At 41.3% G+C, this 13,897-nt stretch overlaps 1 protein-coding gene across 7 annotated transcripts in view; it reads right to left on the bottom strand.

The window, feature by feature from the left end:
* Positions 1 to 13,189, bottom strand: part of LOC142499715 (lactase/phlorizin hydrolase-like) — a 39,969-nt gene extending 26,780 nt beyond the window's left edge. For 2 of the 7 annotated variants that reach the window (XM_075609501.1, XM_075609507.1), the window contains exons 1-7: positions 7,071 to 9,883; positions 6,763 to 6,899; positions 6,573 to 6,643; positions 6,085 to 6,168; positions 3,003 to 3,108; positions 1,469 to 1,547; positions 152 to 827 (exon numbers count right to left, since the gene is read on the bottom strand). In XM_075609501.1, coding sequence (XP_075465616.1) covers positions 152 to 827; positions 1,469 to 1,547; positions 3,003 to 3,108; positions 6,085 to 6,168; positions 6,573 to 6,611 — 984 coding nt within the window. In that variant the 5' untranslated portion in view covers positions 6,612 to 6,643; positions 6,763 to 6,899; positions 7,071 to 9,883. The other 5 variants (XM_075609504.1, XM_075609502.1, XM_075609508.1 and 2 more) reach the window with 5 other exon arrangements.
* Positions 13,190 to 13,897: the final 708 nt, after the last annotated feature.

The following is a 13,897-nucleotide window of genomic DNA, read 5'->3' as shown; positions in this document are numbered from 1 at the left end:
CAGGGTTAAGATGCATAGCATAGCAACCCTCCCACAGACAGACTGTTTCGACCTTAATGGGTCTCCTCAGTGTGGTAATATATATCAGAAAATTTGTGATAAACGTGAATGAAAACATGTTGATACATTTTCCATCCCTTGCATGTTATACCTTGTATGAGGTGTCTCCTGGATCTTTAATTCCTGGTGCATGTTGTCCAGTACCATAACCGGCGTAGCCAACAACCCATGGTTCATGGAATGTTACCCATAATTTGACCCGATCACCAAAGCTGCTAAAGCAGAAACCTGCATAGTCCACAAAAGCATCTATAACGCTCTCATTTTGCCAACCTCCAAGTTCTTGCAACGGTTGGGGTAAATCCCAGTGAAACAAGGTAACCATTGGTTCAATATTTGCGTGAAGTAAGCGGTCAATTAATTTGTTGTAGTATTTTAAGCCTTTTGCATTCACTTTAGACTTGAAGCCTGTTGGGAAAAGCCTCGACCAAGATATAGAAAACATATACATTTTGGACTCTAGCCCCTTCAGAAGATACACATCGTAGTCCATTTTATGGTAGCTATCACAAGCCACGTTTGCAGTTTCATTCTTTTCAGCATGGCCTTGATGACCAAATGTGTCCCATATAGTTTCTCCTTTTCCACCCTCTGACCAGCCTCCTTCCACTTTAAAGGCTGCGGTAGATGTTCCCCACTGAAAACCACTGGCGAAGGTGTCATACAAGAAGGCGTCTCTCTCTGCTGCAGACTGGCTTGCAAACTTGTCCCAAACAGTGGTGTACGATGAGCGAGAGGCATAGGACACGGCTGGTAGGTTTCCCAAGCTATGATAATGCAAGAGACGCAACAATGGATTTCAGTGATAAGGGAGCAAATGAAAAGTTACATGTAAAACAAGCAACTTAAAGCACACTATTATTGGTGGCCAACTCCAGTCCTCAAAGGCCACGAATAGGTCAGGTTTTAATGAAATCCCTGTTTCATCACAGATGGCTCAATCATTGACTCAGCCACTGAGCCACCTGTGCTAAAGCAGGGATATCCTTAAAATGACCTGTTCATGTCTCTTGAGTACTGGAGTTGGCCATTCTCCTGATCTAAAGTAAAATGACATTATTCCTATTGGGTCAGTTGGCGTGCTAGGTCGCCTGTAGAGCCCTTGACCACCCCCTCCAATCACAGATCTCATTCCGATCTTCACGTGGGGAGATTTTCCATCCTATTAGCATTTATGAATTTGTGCTAATCACACACTAATCGTGGAGACAGCCCATCTCTTTCTATCTCATTGTCTCAACCTCCCCCCTTTCTCTGCCTTATCATCCTCCCCTACGTGCTAAATTACACACAAAGACAATGTAAAAACAATGGCTTCTGTGGATCTTTAACATTTGAAAACTAGAACTAGGTTTTGTGTACATTGGGATAGCCGTGGGATAGCCGTGGGATAAATAGACACACGTACCTTTCCTTGCTGACAGCTGAATGGTCTAAAAACTCATTAATGTCATATCCCATGAACACTGCACCATAGTTGCTCACCGCTGAAACACAAAGACAACACGTGGAAGTCATTGGTATAAAGGTGGGAGGGGGTTATGCACCAGGGTCCGTCCTACCTTCCTTCCTCGATTCACCAAAGGTCAATATTGCTGCGCTAAAATTAGGCGTTAAAAACAAGATTTGGAGGCGCGGCAATAATATTTACACTTCCCTTCGTATTCTGTAAGAATTCTTTATTCATAAATGGGTTCTAATATTCATTCTCATTTGTACAGCTGAAAATTCTGTTAACTCATCGTTAAAAAACACTAGCGCAATTGTGTGTGGCTGGGAGATATATCCGTTTTCTACTATTGGGTTTTGTCATGGGATTTTTTTCAATAGCCTGTACGGAAGAATAATATTTCCACATTATTTCTATGCATAGCTATAACCAGGCTTTTGTTTTCCATAGCTATAAAAAGAGTCATGTTTTGTGTTTCATTGCTTATGGGTTAAGTGAAATTGTGTGTGTGTGTGTGTGTGTGTCCCTCGTCTTATATACTAACCCCCCTTGTACCAGCTGTCGGCATTGAGAAGGATGTTAGTTTAGCACAAGTTTTTCTTTTGCTTAATCTGCTACATTTGCAAAATGTTTAACCAAGTAACTGTAAGAAAAGTAAGATGTCCAATGAAGTCATATGAGCTGACATTGTGATATTAAATATGCCCGCCCCTTCTTCTGGTATAAGATAGCCTACATAGGGCCTGTAGTTCAGTGCATTCATGTTAGGTCAGACCCATGTCTTGATTTGTTCTGTGAATGTACTCATGCAATAACATTTCTCAACAGATTGCTTTTGTCTAAATAATAATAAGTGTGGACTGAGTTTTTCCACGACACCTGAAACTACCAATATTCTGCAAAGGAATGCCTTCAGGCACCAACAGGGTTAAACTTATCCTACAACATATACACCCTACAAATAAAATACAAACAACATAACATCTATATATGCAAATATGAAACCTTTAGAAGCCCAAGAGATAGGCTAGTTCTGGGTTGGCCATTGACTAGCTGTCCACTTAAGCTTCTAAGGGGTTAATATATTAAAAAGTTCAACATTATTATTATGTATTTGTATCATATATTCTAGTTTGGCGAGTCTCATCTTGCCTATGTCTATAGTGGCCATTACATACATTGGCAAGTTAGACGATACAAAGTTGTCTAAAGTGATGTAATAAATTATCTTTATATATATTTTTATACATATTATGTGTGCCTCTGTTTTTTGGAAGGTCTCTGTATCTCCCTTTGGGATACAGTCTCTTTATTTATCTTTAATGTCTAATTTCTAAGGAGAGTGCTGGTTATTTTAACCCCTTCACTGCCAAAATGTGTTCACTGCCTGTGTTTTTCTTCCATAACTTTTTGTTCTTGTTTGGGGATTGCACCTTAAATAACGTTATCATATTACAGAGTTGTAGAGTTTGCCCAGTTAGCACTTTCTTACCTGCAGATATTTTAAAGGTAGGAAGAAAGGGATTTTCTGTCCGTTGGGAAGAGCAGTCGCTCAGCTTCAAACTGAAAACCAAAACTTTCAGACCCTTTCCGATACGCTGTAAAACAAACAGGTCATTTAAGGAGAAATGAACAAAGATTTAAGAAGCATTGCAGGCATGCCCTCCTAAGGCCCAGATACACAAAGTTCCATTACATCGGGTAACACAACGTGATATCCAAGACAGGGGAATGCAATGACGTCACCGGAAAGTACAAGAGAAAAAACAGAACATAGTGCAATATGTACTAGAAATGTTGGAGTTCTGGAAAACGGGGGTTAGGACTGGTACTCACATATTCCCAAAAATCAAACGCTTATCCAGCACTGGGGCAAATACTAATATTGCTAGTCTGGTGTCATATGGGCCCTCCAGGAAAAGCAGAGGAAAGACGATAGTGCAGACAAGTAAAACAATCTTTATATAACTGACACTCAGTAACAAACACACTCACATCGTGTCCATTCTTTAGTTAGATCATAATCTTTAAAATCTTTGGAAGCTCCAGATATGACAGAGTGCAGCGCTCTCACCGTCTCTCGAACGGTGACGCTGTTCTGCATTTCCGGGCCTGGTGCCTGGATGTTCGCCCACAAGAAGCGTACGCGTCTCTCAGCTCCTTGGATGCAGTCGGATGAAGCTCAACGTGTTTCACCAGAAAGAATGGCTTCTTCAGGAGTATTCATCCCAGACTACCCTTAAATACAAAAGTCTTCTCTGATTGGACCAGAGGTAATTACACAATAAAGAGTCTCAGAACCAGATAATTAGCAGAGATAACATCATAGCCAATAAGCAATCTCCAGTTCAAGCAGTGAGAAAAACAAAGCACATAAAAAAATCTGAGTGTAAAAAGAATTTGGTCCGCTCTATGAACGTTCAATATAAAATTTAAAAAAAATGTAATTATATAATTAATCTCAAGGATATGTCTCATCAGCACTGATGGAAATAGAGAAAAGCTATAGGAACATGTTTACAATAAACAGTCATCCATTAACACATGAATAATGGACTTTATATTTAATACATAAGCCACTCCAAATGGGAGATAATTACATAAGATCAATACACATAGTCTAGAATAATATAGTCATAAAAAATAGATCTAATTAATAATTAATCTAAAACATTTATAGTCACAGTATACAATTACTGGCAGTGAATGATTATAAAAGATTATAGGCATAATCCTAATGTTTAAACATCCTATAAAATCAAGAGCATAGGTACTTATCTAACCTTTTTATGTATTTGTTTTATTTTGTATGTTTTTTTTATCAGTACCTATGCCATTGATTTTATAGGATGCTTAAACATTATGATTATGCCTATAATCTTTTACAATCATTCACTGCCAGTAATTGTATACTGTGACTATGTATGTTTTATACTAATTATTCATTAGAGTTATCTATCTGGTTTTTTTTATTTTTATTTCTATTTCTTTTTCTATTTCTATTTCTATTTCTTGTGAGAAACAGTGTCTCAGTGAGTAAAGACACTGACTGGCACTGAGTTTGAAGCAGGGGAACCTGGTTCAATTCCCGGTGTCAGGGCCTTGGGCAAGTCACTTTATCTCCCTGTGACTCAGGCACCAAAACATAGATTGTAAGCTCCACGGGGCAGGGACTTGTGTCTGCAAAATGTCTTTGTAAAACTAGCAGTGCTATACAAGAAGATGCTATTATTATTCTAGACTATGTGTACTGATCGTATGTAATTATCTCCCATTTGGAGTGGCTTATATATTATTTTATTTTGTCAAAATAAGTCTATTCATGTGTTACTGGATGACTGTTTATTGTAAATTTGTTCCTATAGCTTTTCTCTATTTCCATCAGTGCTGATGAGAGACATCCTTGAGATTAATTATATAATTAAATGTTTATTTTATTTCATATTTAACGTATATAGATCTGGACCAAATTCTTTTTACACTCTGATTTTTTACGTGCTTTGCTTTTCTCACTGCTTTAAATGGAGATTGCTTATTTGCTATGGTGTTGTTATCTCTGCTAATTATCTGGTTATGGGATTCTTTATTGTGTAATTACCTTGGGTCCAATCAGAGAAGACATGGGTATTTAAGGGTAGTCTGGGAGATGGGATGAATACTCCTGAAGAAGCCATTCTCTGCGGTGAAACGTGTTGAGTTTCATCCGACTGTTTCCAGGGAGCTGAGAGAGACGCGTACCCTTCCTGTGGGTGAATATCTGGGCACCAGATCTCTCGCTCGACTTCTCAGCAAATTAGCAGAGTAAACACTGATTATTCTACTACCTACTACTCTGCCAATCGGGAGGAATAGGAACATCATCCACACAGGAGTTCCGTATCATTTTTTGCTCTGTTAAGTGTTTATTTTAAAGTACCCAATAAAATTTGATATTTTAGCTACTACATCATACCTAGTTACACTAGTGGTGTGCACCACATTCGGATCTCTGTACCTCATGTGCCCTTGGGTACAACTCCACATATCCTAGGATATTTCCCAGGTAGCACCCCACACATGTATTTATAAGTTGGGGATTTTGTAGTGAGGTTACCCGCCTATATCCACGTGCCTGTAGTATTAGATTAATAGTTCTGTAGTATTAGATAATACTATATATATATATATATTTTTTTTTTTTTTTCATTGAACCTCCTTTTTAATGAGGTTTAATATAATAGGCATCCTGTGATTTTCTATAGCAGGTTTTAGCATGCTTCCCCAGCAGTGCAAGATATTTGCAACACTTTCCTGTTTGTGATCCTTTGTTGCTACACAGCCCCGGAGTCATCAATCCGCAGTTTCATGCCCAAATCATCTATATACACCACTTTAATGGCGGATATCGGCGATTCGGGCGCTATACAGCGAATCGAGCGTTGACGTCTGTGAGGCACTGAGTCTAAAGAGGTCCCTGCTTATCATGCACCAGTTCTTGTTCTTCCTTTCTGCCTCCTGTGCTTGTGATAAGTTCTTAGCTTGATGGAATAAAGTTGTTACATTTCTGTTGAGCTGGTACAATGATTCTTTCCTACCTGTTCTTTATTCCAGCTCTTCTCTAAGCCGCCTCCATCCCTGCAGCTGTAATGTATGTTCAAAGCAACAAAATCAAGGGACCCCTAAAATAAAAATAAAAGATTATACTGCTCAATACACCAGAAACCGAATCCAACTTTAGGTAATTGTTCAATGTGCAGTTTTAGTTTATTTCACATGGAGAGAAACCCAGATCTGCTCTTCATGCCCTCTCCAATTCTCGAGAGCCACTAACTAACAGGCCAGGTATTAGGGGTATCCCTGCTTCAGCACAGGTGGCTCAATACTGAGCCACTAATTGAGTGACCTGTGCTGAAGCAGGGATATCCTTAAAACCTGACCTGTTGTTGGCCCTTGAGGACTGGAGTTGGCCACCCCTGGTCTAATATAAAATCTTTATCAGAATCCATGTATGGACCATAGTCCCTGTCCGTTCCCGGACTGCATAGGTAAGTAGCTTGTAGAATAAACGGAGTACTTATTTTACCAGGAAATCTGGTAGAAGGGATTGACATGTATCCAGCATCGGTGGTTCCAGTGCAATAGACAGCTTCCCGTCTGAAATAGAGCAAACATAACATTGACTATATTAGTGAAGACCAATATTTAGTCATAATAGAAAATGCAACTGATAACACAAATACCAAAGTGCAACTGGAAGGTTTTCCAACACTTGCTTGTATTGTCTGACCATTTGTTGGTGTAACCCCTCCCTGCCCGGCTCCAAGGGTGTTTACAAGTTAGAGTGGTACTAGCTTCTCGGGGTGCAGACCTTAGTCCACATTGATGGTTCCTGCGGCTGGACACAGCTCTTCTAGATGACGAAAAAGGTGTTAACTGATGGGCGCCAGGAGTTTTATAGTTTTGAACAAACACACTGTTACATAGTTACATAGTAGATGAGGTTGAGAAAAGACGTACGTCCATCAAGTTCAACCTATGCTAAATTTAGACAACAGATACTTTATCCTATATCTATACTTACTTATTGATCCAGAGGAAGGTAAACAAAAAACCCCATTAAGGGGAAAAATAAATTCCTTCCTGACCCCAAGAATTGGCAATCGGATGAATCCCTAGATCAACACCCTTCCCATGTTTACTTATTTGGTATATCCCTGTATACCTTTCCTTTCTAAAAAGATGTCCAACCTTTTTTTGAACAAATTTATTGTATCTGCCATCACAGTCTCCATGGGTAATGAGTTCCCATTTTCTTCCTCTTCAGATGGTGCAGAGGAGGCACATAACTTTTTATGTAACTGTGCGATTTCTTATTACCTTAATGTGTAAACCGACACTGTTATTCCCTCTATTACCACTATCACATTCCCATGCAGGCTGTTTGTTTTTAGCCTTTTACCTCAGAACTATCTTATAGACATAGCTATTAACAACTTATCTACCGGCAATATGTATCCCTCTCCTCGGTTCTGCCCAGTGTTACCGGAACATCTGTGTATTTCTTTTCCTATTACCCCCAAACTCAATATTTCTACTCTAATCACGAATACCAAGTATACTGTGGTCTTAACACTAGGGCCGCACTTATAGTGCGCGCAACGTCGCCGCGACGGGTGACGTCACCCGTCGCCGCTAGCGAAAGTTGTAATTCGCTTTGCGGCGATGTTGCGGGCGACCAGGTCTTTGATTGGTTCAGAGGCTTTCACATGTGGCGACAGCCTCTGAAAAATCAAATTTGATCGGCTTCAAGAATTCGCTTAATATAAGCGCACGCGACGGCGGCAATTCATTTGTTTTCGGTGATGTCGCCGTTGTCGGCACTATAAGCGCAGCCTAGGTTATAACTAACCTGCCCCTAGTTATCAGGTATGTATACCCTTTCCCTATCCTTATGTGTACCACTACCCTGACCTTAGTTACCAGGTATACTATTTCTCGATGTAGCTGTACTGCTGCTACCCTGACCAAGTTACCAGGTATACTGTCCCTATATCTCTTATTACTGCTACTGTGACCAAGTGACCAGGTATACTGTCCCTATATCTCTTATTACTGCTACTGTGACCAAGTGACCAGGTATACTGTCCCTATCTCTTATTACTGCTACTGTGACCAAGTTACCAGGTATACTGTCCCTATATCTCTTATTACTGCTACTGTGACCAAGTGACCAGGTATACTGTCCCTATATCTCTTATTACTGCTACTGTGACCAAGTGACCAGGTATACTGTCCCTATATCTCTTATTACTGCTACTGTGACCAAGTGACCAGGTATACTGTCCCTATCTCTTATTACTGCTACTGTGACCAAGTTACCAGGTATACTGTCCCTATATCTCTTATTACTGCTACTGTGACCAAGTGACCAGGTATACTGTCCCTATCTCTTATTACTGCTACTGTGACCAAGTGACCAGGTATACTGTCCCTATCTCTTATTACTGCTACTGTGACCAAGTTACCAGGTATACTGTCCCTATATCTCTTATTACTGCTACTGTGACCAAGTTACCAGGTATACTGTCCCTATATCTCTTATTACTGCTACTGTGACCAAGTTACCAGGTATACTGTTCCTATATCTCTTAATACTGCTACTGTGACCAAGATACCAGGTATACTGTTCCTATATCTCTTATTACTGCTACCCTGACCAAGTTACCAGGTATACTGTCCCTATATCTCTTATTACTGCTACTGTGACCAAGTGACCAGGTATACTGTTCCTATATCTCTTATTACTGCTACTGTGACCAAGTTACCAGGTATACTGTTCCTATATCTCTTAATACTGCTACTGTGACCAAGATACCAGGTATACTGTTCCTATATCTCTTATTACTGCTACCCTGACCAAGTTACCAGGTATACTGTTCCTATATCTCTTATTACTGCTACTGTGACCAAGTGACCAGGTATACTGTTCCTATATCTCTTAATACTGCTACTGTGAGCAAGATACCAGGTATACTGTTCCTATATCTCTTATTACTGCTACCCTGACCAAGTTACCAGGTATACTGTCCCTATATCTCTTATTACTGCTACTGTGACCAAGTGACCAGGTATACTGTTCCTATATCTCTTATTACTGCTATATACAGGTATTCCTGTAAGTGGTATAATAGTGTCCTGCCTACCTAGGGCACCTATCTCAGCTTTGGATACCCTGGCCTTAAATCTAACACTTTAACTAACTCTTTCTCTCCATAAAACTATACTTATTGCTCTATATCTATGTACACTATTAACTATATTCCTTATTGGTATATCTTTATGGTTACAGTTTCTTCCTCCGCTGCATACTTGCAGTGCTGAGGAGGCACAATACTTTTGTTACATGAAACTGGTTGCATTTTAGCACAGGACATGAATAAACTTGTTGTTAATAACTTTCTTCAATCCGCTCTTTCCAGGGTCCCATCTGGGGGTCCTGTTTCTCTCTCTGCATCCAAACCTATTGCACACAGGTAACATGGGGTGAGGCTGCTTTCTAACACTGTGCTCCATCACTGTCACTTGCTGCCCACAGCACAGTACAATGGTTAGGAACATGACATGGGCAGTAACCCCTGAAGGGACTTGTATCAGATCAGTCTTGGGGCTGTATGCGGAGCAGCCATCTTGGGATAACATGTTTTTCTTTAACTCCTTTCCTAATGCCTTGTTTATGACAGACACTCCTTGTCCTGATTCACCTCCCTATACTGAGGGCCTAGCTACCAGGGACACTTCCCTGTACTGCAAAACAATAACAATGGCTTGGAACTCCTCACTGCGTAGGTCCCTAGCTTGATCTCTGCTCTCAGCATCTTCGTCTCTCCAACTGTCACCAACTGTCTCAGAATCCTCCTGCTCATTTCTCTTGTCTCTGGGCAAGAAAAGGGGCGGGGCTAAGCGCCCTTAACCTTATGTAGTCCCCTTTCCCCGTGTCTAAGGCTAAGGCCCCGATGCATGCGCCCGCACGGCCGCCTTGCTTGCTGGCAGTGCGTGCAAGTCACTATACCGTGATCTCCGGTCTGCAGTGAACTTTTTTGGCGGGGGAGGGCGGGGTTCGTGGCCATGATGTGGGGGGCGGGGCCATCACACAAACACACAGCACTGCCGCAGCCCCACAGATGAAGATAGGTGAAGAGTATAGCAAGTAATTCAAAAACACTCAGTAATCTTTCAGAGATCCTTTCTTTAGAAATCAAGCTTCTATTCTGTCCCTTTTTTAACATACATAGTAATAAAGCTGCTGCCGAATCCCAAGCTCAGCCAAAGACCTAAACATCACACAAACATGCACACTGATACACACACAGGCACACAGGGAAAACCAAATGACAAAATGTTTCCCACTGCAATCACGTTTAGATTTTAATGCTTGGATGATTTTTATTGCCTCATGTAGAATCCGGACCGATTGGTTCTGCTGCATCAGAAGATGTATCAGATGGAAACGCTTTTTGGCAAAGGTTACTTTGAAGCAGATAAGGATATCGGGGGGTCGTGTTGATCTGTAATATATTTCTTATCAGTTTTCTGAACAAACGCATTATCTGTTCCTGATACTGCTTTTTGAAGAGCGTGACTTGTCTGGGTTCAGAGTTTAAAATACAATAATTTACATTTCGTGGGGGAATGAGTTACCTTGTGACAATGTTTTATCAATAAATCAAGGCCTGGTGGAGCAAAAGCGTATGCAGATTATTGATAAAAAAATTGTTGCATGTATAATTACAGTATTGGCCCGAATATAGTACAGCCTCGCACATAATACGACCCTAACGTTTTGAAGGTGTTCTACATGAAAAATAAAAGGTGTTAGGCTGCGCATATAATACAAATACAGATTTCGCAAGGACATTTTTAGGAAAAAACATAGCACTATATTTGGGCCAATACTGTATATATATACAGCACCAGCAGTGTACGGAGCACTTTACTAAAGTACAGAGTGGGGATAAGTGGCAAGTAAATACAAACATAGGGCAAAGGGAGACTTTGCCCCAAAGAGATTACAATCTAATTATTCTCCCATTCCCTTTTTTAGCCTGATCATATTTGGGGTGTAGATATTAAAGGTTCCAGCTGCACAAAGCACCATGTTTATGAGCACTGAATGCAAAGTAATGGCAGTTTTATGTTGTGGTTCCTGTGCACCAGGTTTCTAGGCCGGGGGCAGGCCGGCCTTATCAAGGCGGCATGCCGGCAGCGGGGCCCCTCCTCCTGCAGCGTCACGCCAGAAAGTGACGTTGCACTGTCATGGCAATGCACCGCTGCAGAAGAAAGGGTGCTCTGCATAAGGTAAGACCTCCCTGCACACACCCACCCACCCACCTCTACCTACACCCACCCACCTCTACCTACACTCACACCCTCGCCCCCCTTGGGGTGAGCAGCAGTCCTGCACCAGCCCGGTGACTCCCCAGCTCCCTCCTATCCTTTCAGGTGGAAGTTGAATCCCGGCACCGACAGGCAGAAGGAGAGAGTGTGGCCCCCACGCCCGAAGGCGTGGGGCCCAAGGGAACCACCATGCTCGCTTTGCTCTAAGGCCGGCCTTGGTGCAGGAGATGTAACCCTAATGGTGCAGCACTTCATTAAGAAGCAAAATGTTGAACACTCAACAAAGTCCCAAAATGTATTTTTTATTGTTGCATTGTATTCGGTGCAGCAGCCTGCGGGAAAGTTTCACTGGAATCCGTCTGTAATTTCCAGGTTCTTTTACAGCAGCAAATGGGAAAAAGTTCAAATGAAGTCATGACAAACTGTTAGTTTCATCTCTGCTGCGCTAGTCCTTGCTTTTCCCATTTTTAATATTTCAAGATCAGATGTAACCAACTTTTGTTGTTTTAATGCATGTGGGATGACACCAGAAAATGTAATTTTTCAGCAAACTATATTTCCGTAGTACAACTAAAGAACGCAAGATAAAAGTGCAGCGTTGCTGCATACAGCAGCAAAAGGATGTTGCGGTGAGGGAAAAAAAGAAGAGAGACCTTTTTCATGGTGAGCAGAGGGGATGCTGCTACCCAAACATTTTCTGCTGTACCAAATTACCATTTATCCAGCAACGGGATGCTTCTGAAGGCAATGTATTACATGGCAAGTGATTAATGTACGTAACCATCCGCAAGGAAAGTGATGAAATCCTCCAACTCGTTTGTAATTTTTTTGGTCTTGACCAACATTTCAGTGCTGACACGGTATCTTCGGCACCAAAACGTTGACCAAGACAAACAGTTGCAGGGCTTAATCATTCTTCTGGTTACCTGTGTGGCAGTATGTTTGGAGCACCCAATACTTTTGTTCTTTGCTATAATCTGATTTGAGAACATTATTTGCCCATAGTTGTGTTTAAACATCTGTCAGATATGTGCAAACGTTTCAATACAACATTCTTAAAAGATGCAGACTACGATATGTCTGTTTATTCTAATGTGCATTACTAGTACCTTAAATAAAAACACAGGACATCTTCTGTTACAGACACTCCAAAATGTGGGTTCTCTCACCTTTTGAAGAATATTTGCTATGGTACAAAGTGTGTGCTCTCTCGTGTGCATGAAGCAGCGCCTGGAGAGAGAACAGCTGATCTTCAGAACGCATCTTGCCCATGTAGTCCGGCAGATCATTGAAGGTAATCCAGGTATCAACCAAGTCACCATAAACCCCAAAGGCAAAGTCTGCATATTCCACAAAGCGATCGGCTGGAGAGCTGCCTGTCTGGTCACTGGGAGCAGGAAGCAAGAGGCTATGTAGTTGTCCGCTCTGCAAAATGACCACCGGTTTAATGTCCGCTTCAGTTATGCGCTGAAGAAGCTTTCTGTAGCATTGCACGCTTCTCTCATCAGGGGCCTGTGGGTTTCCCTTTGGGAGTAGTGTGGTCCAATGTAGATTGACTTTATAATGGGTAACTCCATGCTGGCGGAGAGAAGGGAACAGGTCTTTCAGATTACGTAGAAGCTGGTCATGGCACCCATAGTCTTCATCAGAATTCACTTCATTTCTTGTATTTTCTGCACTGAAAATACCCACTAAATTGCTTGATAAAGGTCCGGCAATTGCAATGAAGCTTCCATTCGACTTCCAGTCCATCGCTCGGCATGGGAAACAGAGGAGAATTAGGAGTAATCCCCAGGCTGGCCCCATCGTGTTCAGTCTGTGTCCCAAAGCAAACTGGTGAAGTCATTTATGCTATGTTCAAGGTCATAAAATTAACATTTAACTTGACCCAGCTACAGTATAGATAAGGAAACTGCTGAAAAATAATTTATGGCGTCATAAAGGGACGTCTGCTGATTTCTATAGTGCGGCAGGGAAAACCCTGACAGCAATATATGGAAATGGTGCAAGACTTACAAGGATTTTCAGCAAATTGGACTATGGTTTTTGAATAAAGCACAACCATTAATGCAGGCCTATTTTCAGTCACAGCAAACAGTGACGGGAAGCTGTAATCCCTAGAAGATACATGGATGCAATCCATCACCAGTTGGCAAGCTCGTGCCTCAGCTGTGCTCAAACATCAAATGACTGCATGATAGATCATGGGAACTGTATGGTGAAGCATTACCTGTTACACTAAACTTAACTTACTTGAAATAACTCACACAAGACACAAATATAAATTGGTGGGTAAGGCTGCAGCACAATTTATTAAACCATCTGTGAAGATTGAGATAAGGTGTGTGGCTCAGGCTATATGAAGACAGACTATCATCACCTCCAATTTGGCACAGCAGCCATTTTGAGTGTTTGCTTGTGTATATGTGTACCTGTTTATTTGTGTATGTTTGATTACTGCAGAGTATTGCTCCTGGTGTAAACTAGCCCTTGTATAATTCCTACTAGTCATGA

The sequence above is a fragment of the Ascaphus truei genome, chromosome 7 (genome assembly GCF_040206685.1).
Source record: "Ascaphus truei isolate aAscTru1 chromosome 7, aAscTru1.hap1, whole genome shotgun sequence".
Taxonomy (NCBI): Eukaryota; Metazoa; Chordata; class Amphibia; order Anura; family Ascaphidae; genus Ascaphus; species Ascaphus truei.
This window is presented reverse-complemented; position numbering and strand designations above follow the sequence as displayed.